General features: G+C 45.1%; 1 protein-coding gene across 1 annotated transcript in view; it reads left to right on the top strand.

Moving 5' to 3' along the window:
• spen (spen family transcriptional repressor split ends) overlaps nt 1-15,400 on the top strand; it is a 183,586-nt gene that overhangs the window by 128,362 nt on the left and 39,824 nt on the right. Inside the window, exon 3 of the mRNA XM_080266962.1 lies at nt 13,573-14,216. Coding sequence (XP_080123088.1) covers nt 13,573-14,216 — 644 coding nt within the window. The remainder of the gene's footprint in view (nt 1-13,572; nt 14,217-15,400) is intronic.

Here is a 15,400-nt window from a genome sequence, read left to right as displayed (position 1 = left end):
GTATGTATGTGTGCATTTTTAGCTCCAGTTCGATGTCATTAAAGTGTGTGTGTGTGTGTGTTAATATGTGAATATTTTAAAAATTTGTTTTGCCAAATTACAATTTTTTTTTTATTAATCACCCTGACCCGGATTTTGCTTTTGCAGATCAGTTTACGTGACTATAACCGTAGCACTTCTTCATGACTAGCACCTTATTTAGTGCTAATCTCAGGGTCTGCGTCCCTTCCATAACACTTCTTTGTGACTAGGAATGTATTATAGTCGTAATCTACGTGTCTACTTTTCAATAACTTCGTGATTAGCATCTTATTCTCCTAAATGCAAGGGTGCAACAGCGTCTCCATAACATTCCTTCGTGACTAACATTGTCGTTGGTGTTAATATGTTTTTACACGTCAAAATTCAGAACGTAGGGATGGCAGTTTTAGGCCAAGTTAAAGGGAGTTTCCAACACACACACACACACACACACACACACAAAATACCTGGGTGGCGGACGTATGAGCAATCAGAATTCCTTATCTTTGCCTTCAGTACGCTTTTATTTTTATTTGTGTTGTTTCGAGACCAGCTTGGAAGAGACCGCAAGACAATGATGTTAATAAATGCTGTATGTAATCCCAAGTCCTCTCCTGAGCTGCAGATGAGCGTAAAGAGAGACGCCATGGCAGTAAAGGTTAAAAATGAGTAAATATAATAATAATAATACAAAAGGAATCTACAATAATACGTAATATAATAGATCTTAAACGCAGCAAGCCGTTAACCCCGTCTAAGATGACATTTAATCCTGACGGTTTTTATCAAGCTCAGAAGAGAACTGGAGTTAGCCTTCATTTCTTTTCATTAGACTGTCCTATACCCTATGTTTAATTAAATCACCTGTGAATAACTAAAATAAATTGGAAATATGTCATTGAATAACCTCAGACCGAGGACATTCATTATAAATCGATCCACAATTTTTTTTTTTTTTTTTTTTTTTTTTACATGGAAGGCTCTCACGGTGAACGGGTTAATGAAGGCTATTTGAAATTTCTGCAGTTGGAAAAAATCTCTCCTAGGTTGAATAAAATCGTTTGAATCTGGCAAAAATAAAATACGGTGTTTGAAGGATGTAAACTTTAAATTGATAAGGGAACGTCATCGTCTCAGGAAGTAATACCGTAACTGCCAGACGTATGAGTAACGTTTACATAGAAGTAAGCCCATATGGTACGTTTGTGACAGGCAGTGGTGAGAGAGTTTAACGTTGCTAGTGCTTCATGTGTGTGTGTGTGTGTGTGTGTGTGTGTGTGCGCGCAGAGGCGTAGTGTTGTGTTGCCAGGATGTCTAATGTTAATGTGTTGAGTATTTCTTCTTAATATTAATATCTTATACTCAGTGTGGAGACCTCCAAAACTTACCGACGGCAAACCAAATATGGAATCCACATTAAGATGCTACATTGTTGATTTTTTAAAGCAAAAATTTGTAGGAGAAAAATGTGAAGCACACGACGGTTCTCCACAGTTATGAAATAAAAATACTAATGTACTGTGAAACCACTCCTGTAAAATCTTGCTCACCATTTTCACTCATGCGAGACGTGTGACCAAGCATACTGGCAAATTCTGGAGTAAACTTGTGCAGCACGCCATCTGCACAATATATATGGAATGCAAGTTTTTTTTTTAAGCATTGCGACCTGTGTGAGAGGGAGTGAGATCTGTTTATTGTGTTGCTAGGGTGCTCGTCCACTGTTAGTCTCCCGCCATTTCTGCAGCTGTTGGGAAAACGTATCGTACAGGAGAGATGCATGCCCGATTTTATTTGGTTCTCTCCCTCTCTCTCTTGTGTGCGCGTACTTGTATGTATGTGTGTCGGTGTGTTCGTGTGCGTGTGTGCCAACGATGTTAAGATAGAGAGGTACATTGGTAAAGGAGTGTGTGTGTGTGTGTGTGTGCACGACCCTGAGCAAGCCTAGTACCGTTCTCACAATATTGCGCAGTATTCTCTCCCCCCACCCCCTTCTCCCTCCCTCTCTCCCGCCATCCTTCTCCTCCGCTAGACCCAATCCCTCCCACCCTCCTCCTCCTCCTCCACTCGACCTCCACCCCCTCCTCCTCCTCCACGACCTCCACCCCCTCCTCCTCCTCCACGACCTCCACCCCCTCCTCCTCCTTTCTTGTTCTTCCCTCGTCATTCCCCATTTCTCCCACTTCCTTCTCCCCTTCCCTTTCCCCCTTCCTCTCCCCTTCCCTTTCCCCCTTCCTCTCCCCTTCACTTTCCCCCCCCTCCCTCCCCTGTTTTTCTCCCTCTTCCTCCCTTCCTTTCCCCGCCTCTTCCCCTCCATCCGTCCCTTTCCTCCATCTCCTCCCTCTCTTCCTTCGCCGTTCCCGACTTACTCTTTTCTCTCCTTTCCTCTTCCTTCTCCCGCACACACACACACACACACACACACACACACAGGTTAGGTTGCCATGAAGTTAGGGTAGGGCAGGGTTGGATTTTGGTGGGTTTGGGTTAGGTTAGGGTAGGTTAGAAGACGGGGTTGCCTTGGGTTGGGTTAGGATAGAGTATAGAATGGCTGGTAAGGATAGAAGGCAGGATTGGTGTGGGTTGGGGTAGGGCTGGGTTTGGGTTAGACTGAGTTAGGATAGTGTAGGATGGAGTAAATTATGTTTGGGGTAGTCAAGGTTGGGTTAGAGTTAGGATAGTTTAGGATGTGGTAGAATGAGTTAGGATGGGGTAGAATGAGTTAGGATAGTTTAGGTTTGGTTAGAGTGAGTTAGGATAGTCTAGGCTGCGTTAGAATAAGTTAGGATAGTTTAGGTTGAGTTAGATTTAGTCGGATTAAGTTGAATTAGAGCAAGATGAATTTAGTGGGGCAGTGGAAGAAGAGTTAGACCAAGAACGAAGTGAGGTAGAATATGGAGGAGGGTGGTGTGTGTGTGTGTGTGGGGATGAGTCGTTACTGAGGAGGGATAGATATACCGGGATTTTTCTTTTTTAGACCACCTCGGAATATATTTTAATCGATTATTCTCTCTCTCTCTCTCTCTCTCTCTCTCTCTCTCTCTCTCTCTCTCTCCGTGAAGGTCAGATAACTGTATCATCACTTTCGCTTGTTTATTCTTTGTTGTCCTCTGCTCTGCTCTGCCCTTTCCACCCTTCTCCTTTCCCTTCCCTTCCCCTTCTCTTCCCATCCCTGCCCTCCACTTCTCTTCCCTGCCGTTCCCTTCCCACCTCTTCCCTTCCCTTCCCACCCCTTCCCTTCCTTTTTCTTCCTTTTCCTTCCCTTCCCTTCCTTTCCTTTTCCTTCTCTTCCCTTCCTTTCCCTCCTCTTCCCATCCCTGCCCTCCACTTCCCTTCCCTTCCCATCCCTGCCCTCCACTTCCCTTCCCTTCCCTTCCCATCCCTGCCCTTCCCTTCCCTTCCCATCCCTGCCCTTCCCTTCCCTTCCCTTCCCTTCCCTTCCCCTCCCTTCCCTTCCTTTCCCTCCACTTCCCTTCCCATCTTTGCCCTTCCCTTCCCTGCCCATCCCTGCTCTTCCCTTCCCTTCTCTTCTCTTCCCATCCCTGCCCTGATCTGCCCTGCCTTTCTCTTCCCTCCCCTCCCCTCTCCTTTCCATCCTCTCTCTCTCTCTCTCTCTCTCTCTCTCTAGATCGATTTCAGCTGCGAACACACACACACACACACACACACACAGAGGGGTAGTGTGGGAAGGGAAGCGATGGTGGTAATGATAGGGAGGAGGTAGCGGAGGAAGAGGGGGGGGAGGGAGGGGGAAGAGGGTGAGTGGAGGGAAGGGAGGGGCTAGCTTAAGGGGGAACTAACCTTCTTTGTCTCCCTCCCTCTCCCTTCCTCTCTCCTCCCTCTCCCTTCCTCTTTCCTCCCTCTCTCCTTCCTCTTTCCTCCCTCTCTCCTTCCTCTTTCCTCCCTCTCTCCTTCCTCTTTCCTCCCTCTCTCCTTCCTCTCCCTTCCTCTCTCCTTCCTCTCCCTTCCTCTTTCCTCCCTCTCAACCTTCCTCTTTCCTCCCTCGCTCCCTTCTCTTTCCCTCCTTCCCTCTTTCCTCTTCCTCCATATCCTCTCTCTCAGTACAGTAAGCTCAAAAATTTCAGATCTCACCACTGAAGAGGTGACCAGAAGAAATTGCTGCTAAATTGCAATGCTAGTCACGAAGAAGTGCTATGAAATTGATGCAGGGCCGTTAGTACAGAGGGAGATTGCTGCTATATTGCGATGCTAGTCACGAAAAAGTGCTGGAAAATTATATAGCCAGAGAATAGTGGAAATATTCAAATAATAATGAAACCAGGTTATTAAGAGATTATTATTATTATTATTATTATTATTATTATTATTATTATTTATTGTTACCATTATTGTTATTGTTCCCTTTATTATTATTATTATTATTATTATTTATTATTGTTACCATTATTGTTATTGTTACCGTTATTATTATTATTGTTATTGTTGTTGTTCCATTATTGTTATTGTTACCATTATTGTTATTGTTACCGTTATTATTATTATTATTTAATGACGACTATGACCTAAAGGATAGTATATTCAGCGGTAAATTTACGTAACGCCTTTTCCGTAGCGGTTTACTCTCCACATTACACACCTGGAGTGGTGCAGACTGTTCCGGTATTAGACCATTTAATTACCAGCAATGTCGATTGATCGTAGTGTTAGGTGAGGGTAAGTTAGTGTTGGGTAGGATAGGTTAGAATGTTAGGATAGGTTAGGATATTAAGGTAGAAAGGTAGGATGGGTTAGGATGTTAGGATAAGTTAGGTCAGGTTAGAAGGATAGGATAGTGTTCGTTAGGATCGGTTACAATAGGATGTTAGAATAGGTTAGGGTAGTCTGTTAGGATAGGTTAGATGAAGTATATTGTAGGAAATTACGGAAGAATTAGTTTCGAATATTTTATGACTTCGTGTGTGTGTGTGTGTGTGTGTGTGTGTGTGTGTGTGTGTGTGTGTGTGAGAGAGAGAGAGAGAGAGAGAGAGAGAGAGAGAGAGAGAGTGAAGGGGTTATAAATATACCAGTGTGGTGTGAAAGGCCCAAGTAAAGTATGTGGTGTAGCTTTGAGTCAGGTGTGGTGTGTGAAGGGAATGTGTGGTATTGTGTGATGTGGTACTGTGGTGAAATGAGGTGAGAGCTGTGATGTGTGGTAATGTGTGTGGTAGGGTGTGTTATGTGTGTGGTAGGGTGTGTTATGTGTGTCCTGCTGTGTGATGTAGTTGTGATGTGATGTGTGATGAGTGTTGTTGGATATGTGACCAGTGTGGTGTGTGGTGTGGTGTAAGATGGTGTGGTGTGTGTCCCAAATTCGGAGGTGTGTGCACGTCTGGGTAGTGAAAGTAGTCGTGCTGGTTGTGTGTGCGCGTGTGCGTGGGAGTTTATAGTGTGTGTGTGTGTGTGTGTGTGTGTGTGTGTGAGTTTATACAGTGTGTGTATGTATGTGTGTGTGTTTATAGTGTGTGTGTGTGTGTGTGAGTTTATACAGTGTGTGTGTGTGTGTGAGTTTATACAATGTGTTTGTGGGGGGGATTTTATAGTGTGTATGTGTAGGGGTGTATATGTGTTCTTGTTTGGTGTGTGTGTGTACATGTGGGGTGTATATGTGTACGTGTGTGGGATGTATTTGTGTACGTGTGTGGGATGCATATGCGTTTGGGAGCGTGTGTTTGTCTGTGTACGTATGTGTGTGTGTGTGTGTGTGTGTGGCTTAATGTAGTTGCATTTATACTAGTATGTACCAGCTGTGTGTGTGTGTGTGTGTGTGTGTGTGTGTGTGTGTGTGGCTTAATGTAGTTGCATTTATACTAGTATGTACCAGCTGTGTGTGTGTGTGTGTGTGTGTGTGTGTGTGTGTGTGTGTGTGTGGCTTAATGTACTTGCATTTATACTAGTATGTACCAGCTGTGTGTGTGTGTGTGTGTGTGTGTAGGAGTTAAACCTTTACCAGTACATACCAGTTTGTGTGCGACTTCCAAACATCCCTCAGCTCCAGTCCCCCCTTCCTTCCTGGTTTCCTTCCCTTCGCCTCTCACCTTCCCTTCTCTTCTCTTCCCTTCGCCTCTCATTTTCCCTTCCCTTCCCTTCCCATCACCTCTCACCTTCCCTTCTCTTCCCTTCCCTTCTCTTCCCTTCCCTTCTCTTCCCTTCCCTTCTCTTCCCTTCCCTTCCCATCCCTTCTCTTCCCTTCCCTTCTCTTCCCATCCCTTCCCTTCCCCTCCCATCCCTTCCCCTCCCATCCCTTCCCTTCCCATCCCTTCCCTTCCCATCCCTTCCCTTCCCTTCCCATCCCTTCCCTTCTCTTCCCTTCCCATCCCTTCCCTTCCCTTTCCATCCCTTCCCTTCCCTTCCCTTCCCTTCCCATCCCTTCCCTTCCCTTCCCTTCCCATCCCTTCCCTTCCCTTCCCATCACCTCTCACCTTCCCTTCTCTTCCCTTTCCTTCGCCTATCACCTTCGCTTCCCTTCCCTTCTCTTCTCTCCTCATCCCTTCCCTTCCCTTCCTTTCCCTTCCCTTCCCTTCCTTTTCTGATTTTTCTTTATAATTTCCTCATTCCCCCTTCTTCCCATCTCACCACTTGGTCACTAAAAACCCACCATCTCTCTTATTCCGATGTTTATGGTTTCTCTTCACTCAGTCGGTTGTGATACTCTAGGGATATGTCAAGCACGTCACCATTATGGCACCAATACCTACGGTGCTATCTCCCATTTGACGCGCTGGGTGATATTCACCTCACAAATCACCACATGAGTACTAATGGCTACTGATACTATATACCAGGCGTGGGAACCTTTCTCCTATTAAGGCCCATTAGGATATTTTTAACGTCATTCGCAGGCCACACAAAATTTTCAAATATATATATATATATTGTGTGTACATATGTATATAATGTATATATGTGTACATGTGTATATAATGTATATATATGTACATGTGTATATAATGTATATATATGTACATGTGTATATACAGTAATATATTATATATATATATATATATATAGATAGATAGATAGATAGATATATATGTTCATGAGTTTATGAAATTGCATTTATGAATTGCCTCGCGGCCCTGATCATGTGGTCGTGCGGGCCTTATACGGCCCGGAGGCCGGACGTCGGACGTTCCCCACCCCTGCTATATACGGTCTCTCTCTCTCTCTCTCTCTCTCTCTCTCTCTCTCTCTCTCTCTCTCCTGTCAGAGAGTCCTGTACAAAGTGCCTGTAATGTGTCGGTGATGAGTAGGGGCAAACTTTGAATGTACTCCAGGACTGCAGCTGTACTCTGTGTACTCTCTGGCCTTGTCTCTGTATGTGTGTGGTTTGTTTGTGTGTGTGTGTGTGTGTGTGTGTGTGTGTGTGTGTGTGTGCGTGCGTGCGTGCGCGCGTGTGCGCGTAGGTGTGGGTGGTAGTTGCGGTGGTAGTAGTGATTGTAATGATGATGATGATGATTTTAAGGTAGTGGTGATGATGATGGTAATATTAGCCGTTGTAGTGATGGTGATGTGGTAGTGATGATGCAAGCACACCTGTCTCTTTCCCCCTCCCTCCCTCCCTGCACTTTGACCTTTGCTACCCCGATGTCTGCTCCCACTAAACCTTCTCCCCTCCCTCCCTCCCTCCCCTCCCCTCTTCCTTCCCTCCCTCCCCTCTTGTCTCTGTCCCTCTTTCCCTCCTCTCTCAACTCTCCTTTCCTCTTTGACCCTGCCTCTCTTCTCTCCCCCTCCCTCCCCCTCTTCACTCTCCTCCCTTCTCCTCTCTACATTCCTTCCCTCCCTGTCTTCTCTTCCTACGTCCTTCCCCTTCCTCCATATCCTCTCCTCCTCCTCTAACCCTGCCTCTCCTCTCCTCTCCATTCCTCACTATTCTCCCTCCCCTTCCTCTCCATTTTCTCCCTCCCTCCCCTCTCCTCCCCCCTCCTCTCCCCTCTCCCCTCCCCCCTCCTCTCCATCTTCTCCCTCCCTCCCCTCTCCTCCCCCCTCCTCTCCCCTCTCCCCTCCCCCCTCCTCTCCATCTTCTCCCCTCCCCCCTCCTCTCCATCTTCTCCCCTCCCCTCCCCTCCCCTCCCCTCCCCTCCCCTCCCCTCCCCTCTCACACCCTATCCTCTTTAACTGCTGTCATTTGTACCTGGATACAGCACTGTTCAATAATTCCTTTACACTTCCTGTACATTTTTGTCATTTTAAACGTTCATAGGGAGATAATGAGCCATTTCACTCTATTCCCCATCCCTCGAAAGGAGGATGGTGGACTGCAGGTCAGCGTCAGCCTGCAGTCCACCAGGTTCACCTTTAAGATGAACCTGGGGCTGCAACTACAACTACACTGCTGTTACACTACTACTACTACCACCACTGATACTTCACAACTGTTACTAAGCAACTACAGTTAATCAGTACATCTCATACGACAACTGCTGCTACTACTACTACTGCGATAACTACCACCCCCACCACCACCACAACAACAACAATTACTGCCACATACTACTACTGTACAACTACAAGAACAACCACTATCACCAGTAACGTACTTTCCATTCAAATCAAACCACAAGCAAACCAACGCAAATTGAGGATGACCAGTAGCACTAATCTGTTCACCGAAGGCTATATTTAATTCCCCGCAGTCTGAAGGCTTCCTGAAACAAAGAAAAAATGCCACGAGATAACCAGATTGAAATGAAAACAAACCAACAAACAAAGCAAAACAGATTCTTGGATTAAAGTATTTCAGTATAACGGAAGTATGGTCGTTGCCTTAGTAAAACTCCAAGGTGTGTGTGTGTGTGTGTGTGTGTGTGTGTGTTATGAGTCTCTTAAGCAGAATAAAAGTGTCTGGAGATAGCAACAATGAAGCAAAATTATATCCTTGGAGTAAAGAAGTTTTTTCAACACATTCGTCAGGTCCAGGCAGAGAAAACCAATGAGTGTTTACGAATAAGAAAATGGGTTCCTCTTGACAGTTTCTCTCTCTCTCTCTCTCTCTCTCTCTCTCTCTCTCTCTCTCTCTCTCTCTATGTATGTATATATGGATGGAGTGATAAAAGTAAAAAACACGAGTAATGGAGAGAGGGATGGTGTTGGTAGTGAATGGTGATGGATGGAATATCTCAAATTTGTTGTAAGCTGATGATGCAGTGCTACTTGCAAATGCCGGACAAGAGCTTGGTAGACTTTCGCAGATTTTTGCTGATGTCTGTGAACGTCATGCCTTGAGAGTAAATGTAGAAAAGAGTAAAGTGACGGCAATCGAGAGAGAAGGTGACTCCTTGTATGATGTTACAGTGAATAGAGAGAGGCTGGAATTGGTGAGAGAGTTCAAATACCTGGGTACAGTGATAGAAAAGAGAGGAAAATGTGCAAAAGAAGTGGAAAGTGGAGTGACACAAGGAAGGAAGGTAGCTGGTGCTATGAAGGCCTTGATGAGAGAGGCTTGAGTGTTGCAGCTGCTCGAGGCTTTCGTGAAGGAGTGTTAGTGCCAACTTTAACATATGGATGTGAGACTATGGTGTGGCATGAAAAGGAAAAGTCAAGAGTAACAGCAGTGGAGATGGGACTGCAGAAGAATGTATGTGGAGTACAGAGGGTGGATAGGATACGAAATAATGTGATTCGTGAAAGATGTGGAGTGAGGAAGTCGGTGGACACTAGAATTGGAAGTCTGTGTACTGAGATGGTATGGTCTTGTGGAGAGAATGGATGACAATAGAGTGGTGAAAAAGGCTTATCTGTGCGAATTTGAAGGAGGGAGGGGGCGAGGTAGGCCAAGGAGAAGGTGGAGGGATATGGTGGATGAGTATGTGAGGAAGAGGTACGGAAGTCGGTAAGGCTAGGGGACTGACGAGAGATCGAGCTGGCTGGATGAAGGTTGTGAGAAGTGCTTGACCCTTTTTTAACGTGACAGCTCTCGGATTGACTCTATCGGATACGTTAAGCTACAGAATGTAGTGAGAGTTTTTGGCGTATCAGATAGAGCCAGGATTCCGGGGGCTTGAATGATGAGTGAATGGAAGCGTGCCCCATTGGAGTAGGCAAACTTGGCCTGTCTGGACGTTGCTACTCCTCACCCTGCCCTAGGGTGGGAAAGGGGGTCCGGGTGATGATGATGATGATGAATTATTTATATTTACTTTTGAATGTTGGAATTTCTCTGGGTAGAATTTGTTTGAACATTTTGTGTGCAGCAGGCGTAAAGAAAGTTCCAGTGTTTACGAATACAAAAGAAATGGTTCCTTGTGGCAGCCGTTATTGTAATTTATTTATATCTTGCTTTTGAATGTTAGAATTTCACTGTTTAAACCTCTTGAATCCTCTGACATACTTATTGTATTTATTTATTTATTTTAAATTTGGAGCCACTTGACATTGAAAGGGTTAGTGAAGGTTGTATTTAATCTCATCAGTTCGAAAAGTTTCTCCTAGCCTGAATATAATGGAGACAGAGAGAGAGAGAGAGATAATGACCCTTGAACTCTTAAGAATTTTGCCCTAAAATATTTTTTGTTTTGGTTACAGTACAGTGACCTTTCCTGTGTCTGCTGCTGGATGATGAGGATGGTGGTGACGGTGGTGGTGACGATAATGGTGCCGGTGTTGATGATTGGTGGTGTTGGTGTTGATTCAGCCATTTGTCATGTCACTCCGTTAGATCTACAACTTTTTCTTTTCCTGTTTTCTCATTTCTGTGTGCAATGTGTAACTGAGGAAATAGTTTCTATCGCCAGATGCCATAATCCCGTAAGGGGTGTCGTTGAGTTAGTTGTTTTATGGGGAGGGTCACTAACCCTCTGCCATCCCACTTGTTGACACTTAGGGAACACGTATGGGTTGGTTGTATGGTTACCACCGAGTGTTGTAAACCAGGAAACCATTAAGTTTGTTACTCAGTGTAATAATACCTGAAAAGGAAAGAAGAGTCATGAAAAGTTATAGGAAAGATGGGAGAAACAGTAAGAGAGAGGGCAGACGAAAAAAGTGATAAAGGTGAAGGAAGAAGCAGGCAGCACTACATCGTTAAAACTGTTAATAATGATGATGATGGTGGTGATTATGATGATAGTGTTGGTGGTGATGATGATGATGGTGGTGAGGTTTTGATAGTGATGATAGTTGTGATGATGATTGCGGTATTGATGATAATGAAAGTAATTATGATTATTATGGTGATGGTGGTTATGAAAAGGTTGATGATCATGATGGTAATTGTGTTGTTGATGATTTTGGTGATTGTGATGACACTGAAAAGTAATGATGATTTGGAAAAGTGTTGTCAGTGATCATGAGATACGGTATACAGTATGTTCAAGATTATGTTGATGTCAGCATGATACTGCATCTTTTACTTTTGCTGTTATTCGTTAGTTCTTTTGTCAGCTTTGGAAGAATTTGTAGTGAAGGGAAGGGTAACTGAAAACATAAATATTCTCCATTGCCAGAGATATTTCTGTTTTAAAATCTTCCAAAAGTAGCAAGAATACAATAGACAAGTGCATCAGAGAACGCATACCTCCACCAGCGTCCATACCAGACAACTCAAATAACCACCAAAATGTATATAATAAACCCTTCCCTGATCCATGACCCACGTATACACAAAACTTAATTGAAATCCATCAGTAACTTCTTGATATACAGTATTATAGTGGACAGACAAACAAATACACAAACAAGGGTGAATATATAACCTCCAACTTCATTGGCGGAGGTAAAGATCATTGTGGTGAAGGGGTTAAGTGCTCTGCTCACATTTCAATATATCTGATGTCGGAAACTGCATACTGTGAAGAGTGACTTTGTTAGATGGGATCCCCTTAGGCATACTTGTCCCTACTCAGTAATGACCACTCCATCCACAACACAACACACTTTTATTTACACTGTTAGTACTGTGTCACCCTAATGTGTTTCCAGTAGACCTCTTCCTCCATCCATCTCAAACAGGGTGTGGGAGTATAGCCTCCTCTATGTGGGAGGGTGGCCTGGGATGGAGTGAGGGACAGGGTTGGGTATATGTGGGAGGGTGGCTTGGGATGGAATGAGGGACAGGGTTGGGTATATGTGGGAGGGTGGCTTGGGATGGAATGAGGGACAGGGTTGAGTATGTGTGGGAGGGTGGCTTGGAATGGAGTGAGGGACAGGGCTGAGTGTATGTGGGAGGGTGGCTTGGAATGGAGTGAGGGACAGGGTTGGGTATATGTGGGAGGTTGGCATGGAATGCAGTGAGTGACAGGGTTGAGTGTATGTGGGAGGGTGGCTTGGGATGGAATGAGGGACAGGGTTGAGTATACTGTATGTGGGAGGGTGGCTTGGGATGGAATGAGGGACAGGGTTGAGTATATGTGGGAGGGTGGCTTGGGATGGAATGAGGGACAGGGTTGAGTATGTGTGGGAGGGTGGCTTGGGATGGAATGAGGGACAGGGTTGAGTATATGTGGGAGGGTGGCTTGGGATGGAATGAGGGACAGGGTTGAGTATGTGTGGGAGGGTGGCTTGGGATGGAATGAGGGACAGGGTTGAGTATATGTGGGAGGGTGGCTTGGGATGGAATGAGGGACAGGGTTGAATATGTGTGGGAGGGTGGCTTGGGATGGAATGAGGGACAGGGTTGAGTATATGTGGGAGGGTGGCTTGGGATGGATGAATTGCAGGTGCCCAGTTAAAACAGTGTGCTAACAGTGGATAATATAGTTGATAGCATTGGAATATTTTTAGGGGATCAGAGAGAGAATCTTGTGTATGAATAATTGTGTTTTCAGGTTTTGTTTGCATGCTTTGTGTATGTGTGTGTGTGTGTTGAATTTTAAAGATTAGGAGCACTGAGTAATAAGTCTGACATAATGAAAGTCAGAAGAAAACTAATACCAGTGTATTTTGAGATGCAGTTGGAAGATGGGAGGTCATAGGCAGACCGAGGGAGACTTAAAGAATTGACCAGTCATGTACATGAAGGACTGGATATGCCAGTTAATTTTATGCAGTATAAAGTTGGATGAAAATGTTGTGGTGGTGATGTTAAATGTATTAGGAGGAGGAGGGAGAGATAGGGGAGATGGAAGACAAAGATTGAAGAGTTGGGGAAGGAAGAGATAGAAGAGTTGCAAGCGGAAGAGATGAAGGAGTTAGAGGGGGAAGTTGAGGAACAGGAGGAAGAGATTGAAGAGGAGGAGGAGGGGGGAAGAATAGGAGGAGAAGATGGTTGTTGATTTTGTAATTACAGTATTTCAATAATAATGTTGCTTTCTGTAATACTGGTATTCCGGAATTTTAATTATATGTAGTCTTATTTGTTGACCCTTTCACAATATGTATGAGTAATTTGTTGGAATATAATAAAAAAATTTTCTTACAGTGCTACCAGGGGCATAGACTCATCACCTGGCCCTGAATGTTGTGAACCTTGATAGCTTTGCCCCTGTACCATGCAGTGGTTTGGTTGATGTGGGACTGGATGTTATCTTATGTTTAAATCAGCATTATGTAATAGTTATTGTAATGATATGGTCATATATTATCAGTAGTAATGGCAGCAATTCTTTGTTTTTGCAGGTTAGCGGAAGATCACAGTGGGTATGAGCGCTCTAGTCACTTTTACGAGGGTCGTCGGGACGAGGGTCTGGGGTACAACGGTCCCAGCGTGGTTCCACCTGTGATGCGCCGCACCTATCCCAATGACCGGGACCAAGATTTCCCCACCAGGGGGCGGCTGCGGCCGTACACGCGACCATATGCTGGTGGCCGGGCCGACCAGGCAGACTACCAGTGGGGGAACAGCCAGTACCGCTACCTGCACCAGGACCCGTATGTGGAGGAGAAGCTGGTGGTGCGGCGGGGGGCCATACCCCCCTCCTCGGCCTCCCCGCCCCCACTGCCCCGTCCCGCCGCCCCTCGCCCTTCGAGGCTGCCGGTGCACGGTGGGGGCAGTGGGGGGATGACCAAGCGGCGCGGTCCAGCCAGCCAGTCCGGCTCAGAGTCCCGATCCAGCAGTCGCAGCAGTAGCAGTAGCAGCAGCAGCAGCAGCAGTAGTCGGTCGTCATCCAGCAGCTCTCGGTCGCCATCACCACGCAGGGTGAGCGTCTCGGGCCTGTCCTCCAGCACGCTCATTAACTCCAGTACTGGCGGACTGTCATCGCCACAGGACGAAAAGCGACCCCTTGCTATCTGTGTCAGGAACCTACCACCATGGTCCACAGGTATGCACTACTGTACTCCTTAAGAGCTCTCTGATGCTCTGCTCTGTCATTCAGCATGACTGTTACAGACTTACCTGTCCAGTGACTGGATTACATAAAACAGTCTTGCATACTGTACTCCCCCCTCCCCCCCAAAAAAAAAACCACCTCTCCACCATCAGTGCTGAGTTATAGGAATAGATTAATATTAGAATATGCTGCTAGTCACAAAGAAGTTCTTTCCTCTAGAAAGGATGTAAAGCAGTAGCATTGTCTTTATCTGCCACTGAACTACATGAAATAAGTTGCAGGAGAAGGAAAATATGTGCCAAATTAGAGGAAAAAAAAGTGTAGTCATTTGCTGGTACTGTATGATAAATGGTCTCATACATTAGAAACATGGGGTCACTACATAGTATGGCGGTACATTTGTAATTTAGGAGTACTGTGCTTAGTCAGCGGGGATAATGTTCTCAGTTCCAATTTATTAATGAGTCAGTTTGATTCAACCCTTTCAGAATTATGACTTCTACTAAACTGAGTGAAACAGTCTAGTATAGTAGGTGTTCTTTCATCCAGCAAAGATCCATAACACTGTTCAACTCCATTTGATAGCCATGTGTTGCCAGATCAGACAGTGGATGTGACTAGTAACCAGGAGGCACTTTGCTACCTTATAACTACGGCTCATTGAATTTTATGCAGTCACAACTTTGTATTGAAGTTGTGAAAATAGCCTATTTCAGCCAAATGAAAATAAACTGCAAGATTTCTTACTCAAGAGGAGGTCTAGTCACTGTGCAGTATGAGATATGTGGAGGAAGTCTGTGTGGAAGTGTATTGTCTGGCATGTTCATGTGTATTGTTTGGTTTGTTACAGTGTGTAGTTTGAGTATGATATTTGCTGCGTGGTGTGTGGCATAGTGTGGTGTATGACAGTGTGTTGTGTTTGACAGTATGGTGTTTACCAATGAGTAGTGTGGGCAGTGTGTAGTGTGTGGCATTGTGGACAGTGTGCAGCATATGGCATTGTGTGTGCAGTGCTTGGGTCAGCATGTGGCAATATGACATTGTTGGTATGATATGTGGCACTGTGAGTGGTGGCTGTTTGAGGTGTGTGGAGTGGCAATGTGTAGTGTGGCAGTTCATGGCATGGTAGTGTCTTGTGCTGCACAGTGACAATAACTCCTTGTATTGATATCTAC

Source organism: Coenobita brevimanus, chromosome 23 (assembly GCF_032717465.1).
Source record: "Coenobita brevimanus isolate Jiangsu-jjx chromosome 23, ASM3271746v2, whole genome shotgun sequence".
NCBI lineage: Eukaryota > Metazoa > Arthropoda > Malacostraca > Decapoda > Coenobitidae > Coenobita > Coenobita brevimanus.
Note: the sequence above shows the minus strand (reverse complement) of the source record. Positions and strands in the feature narration are given on the sequence as shown.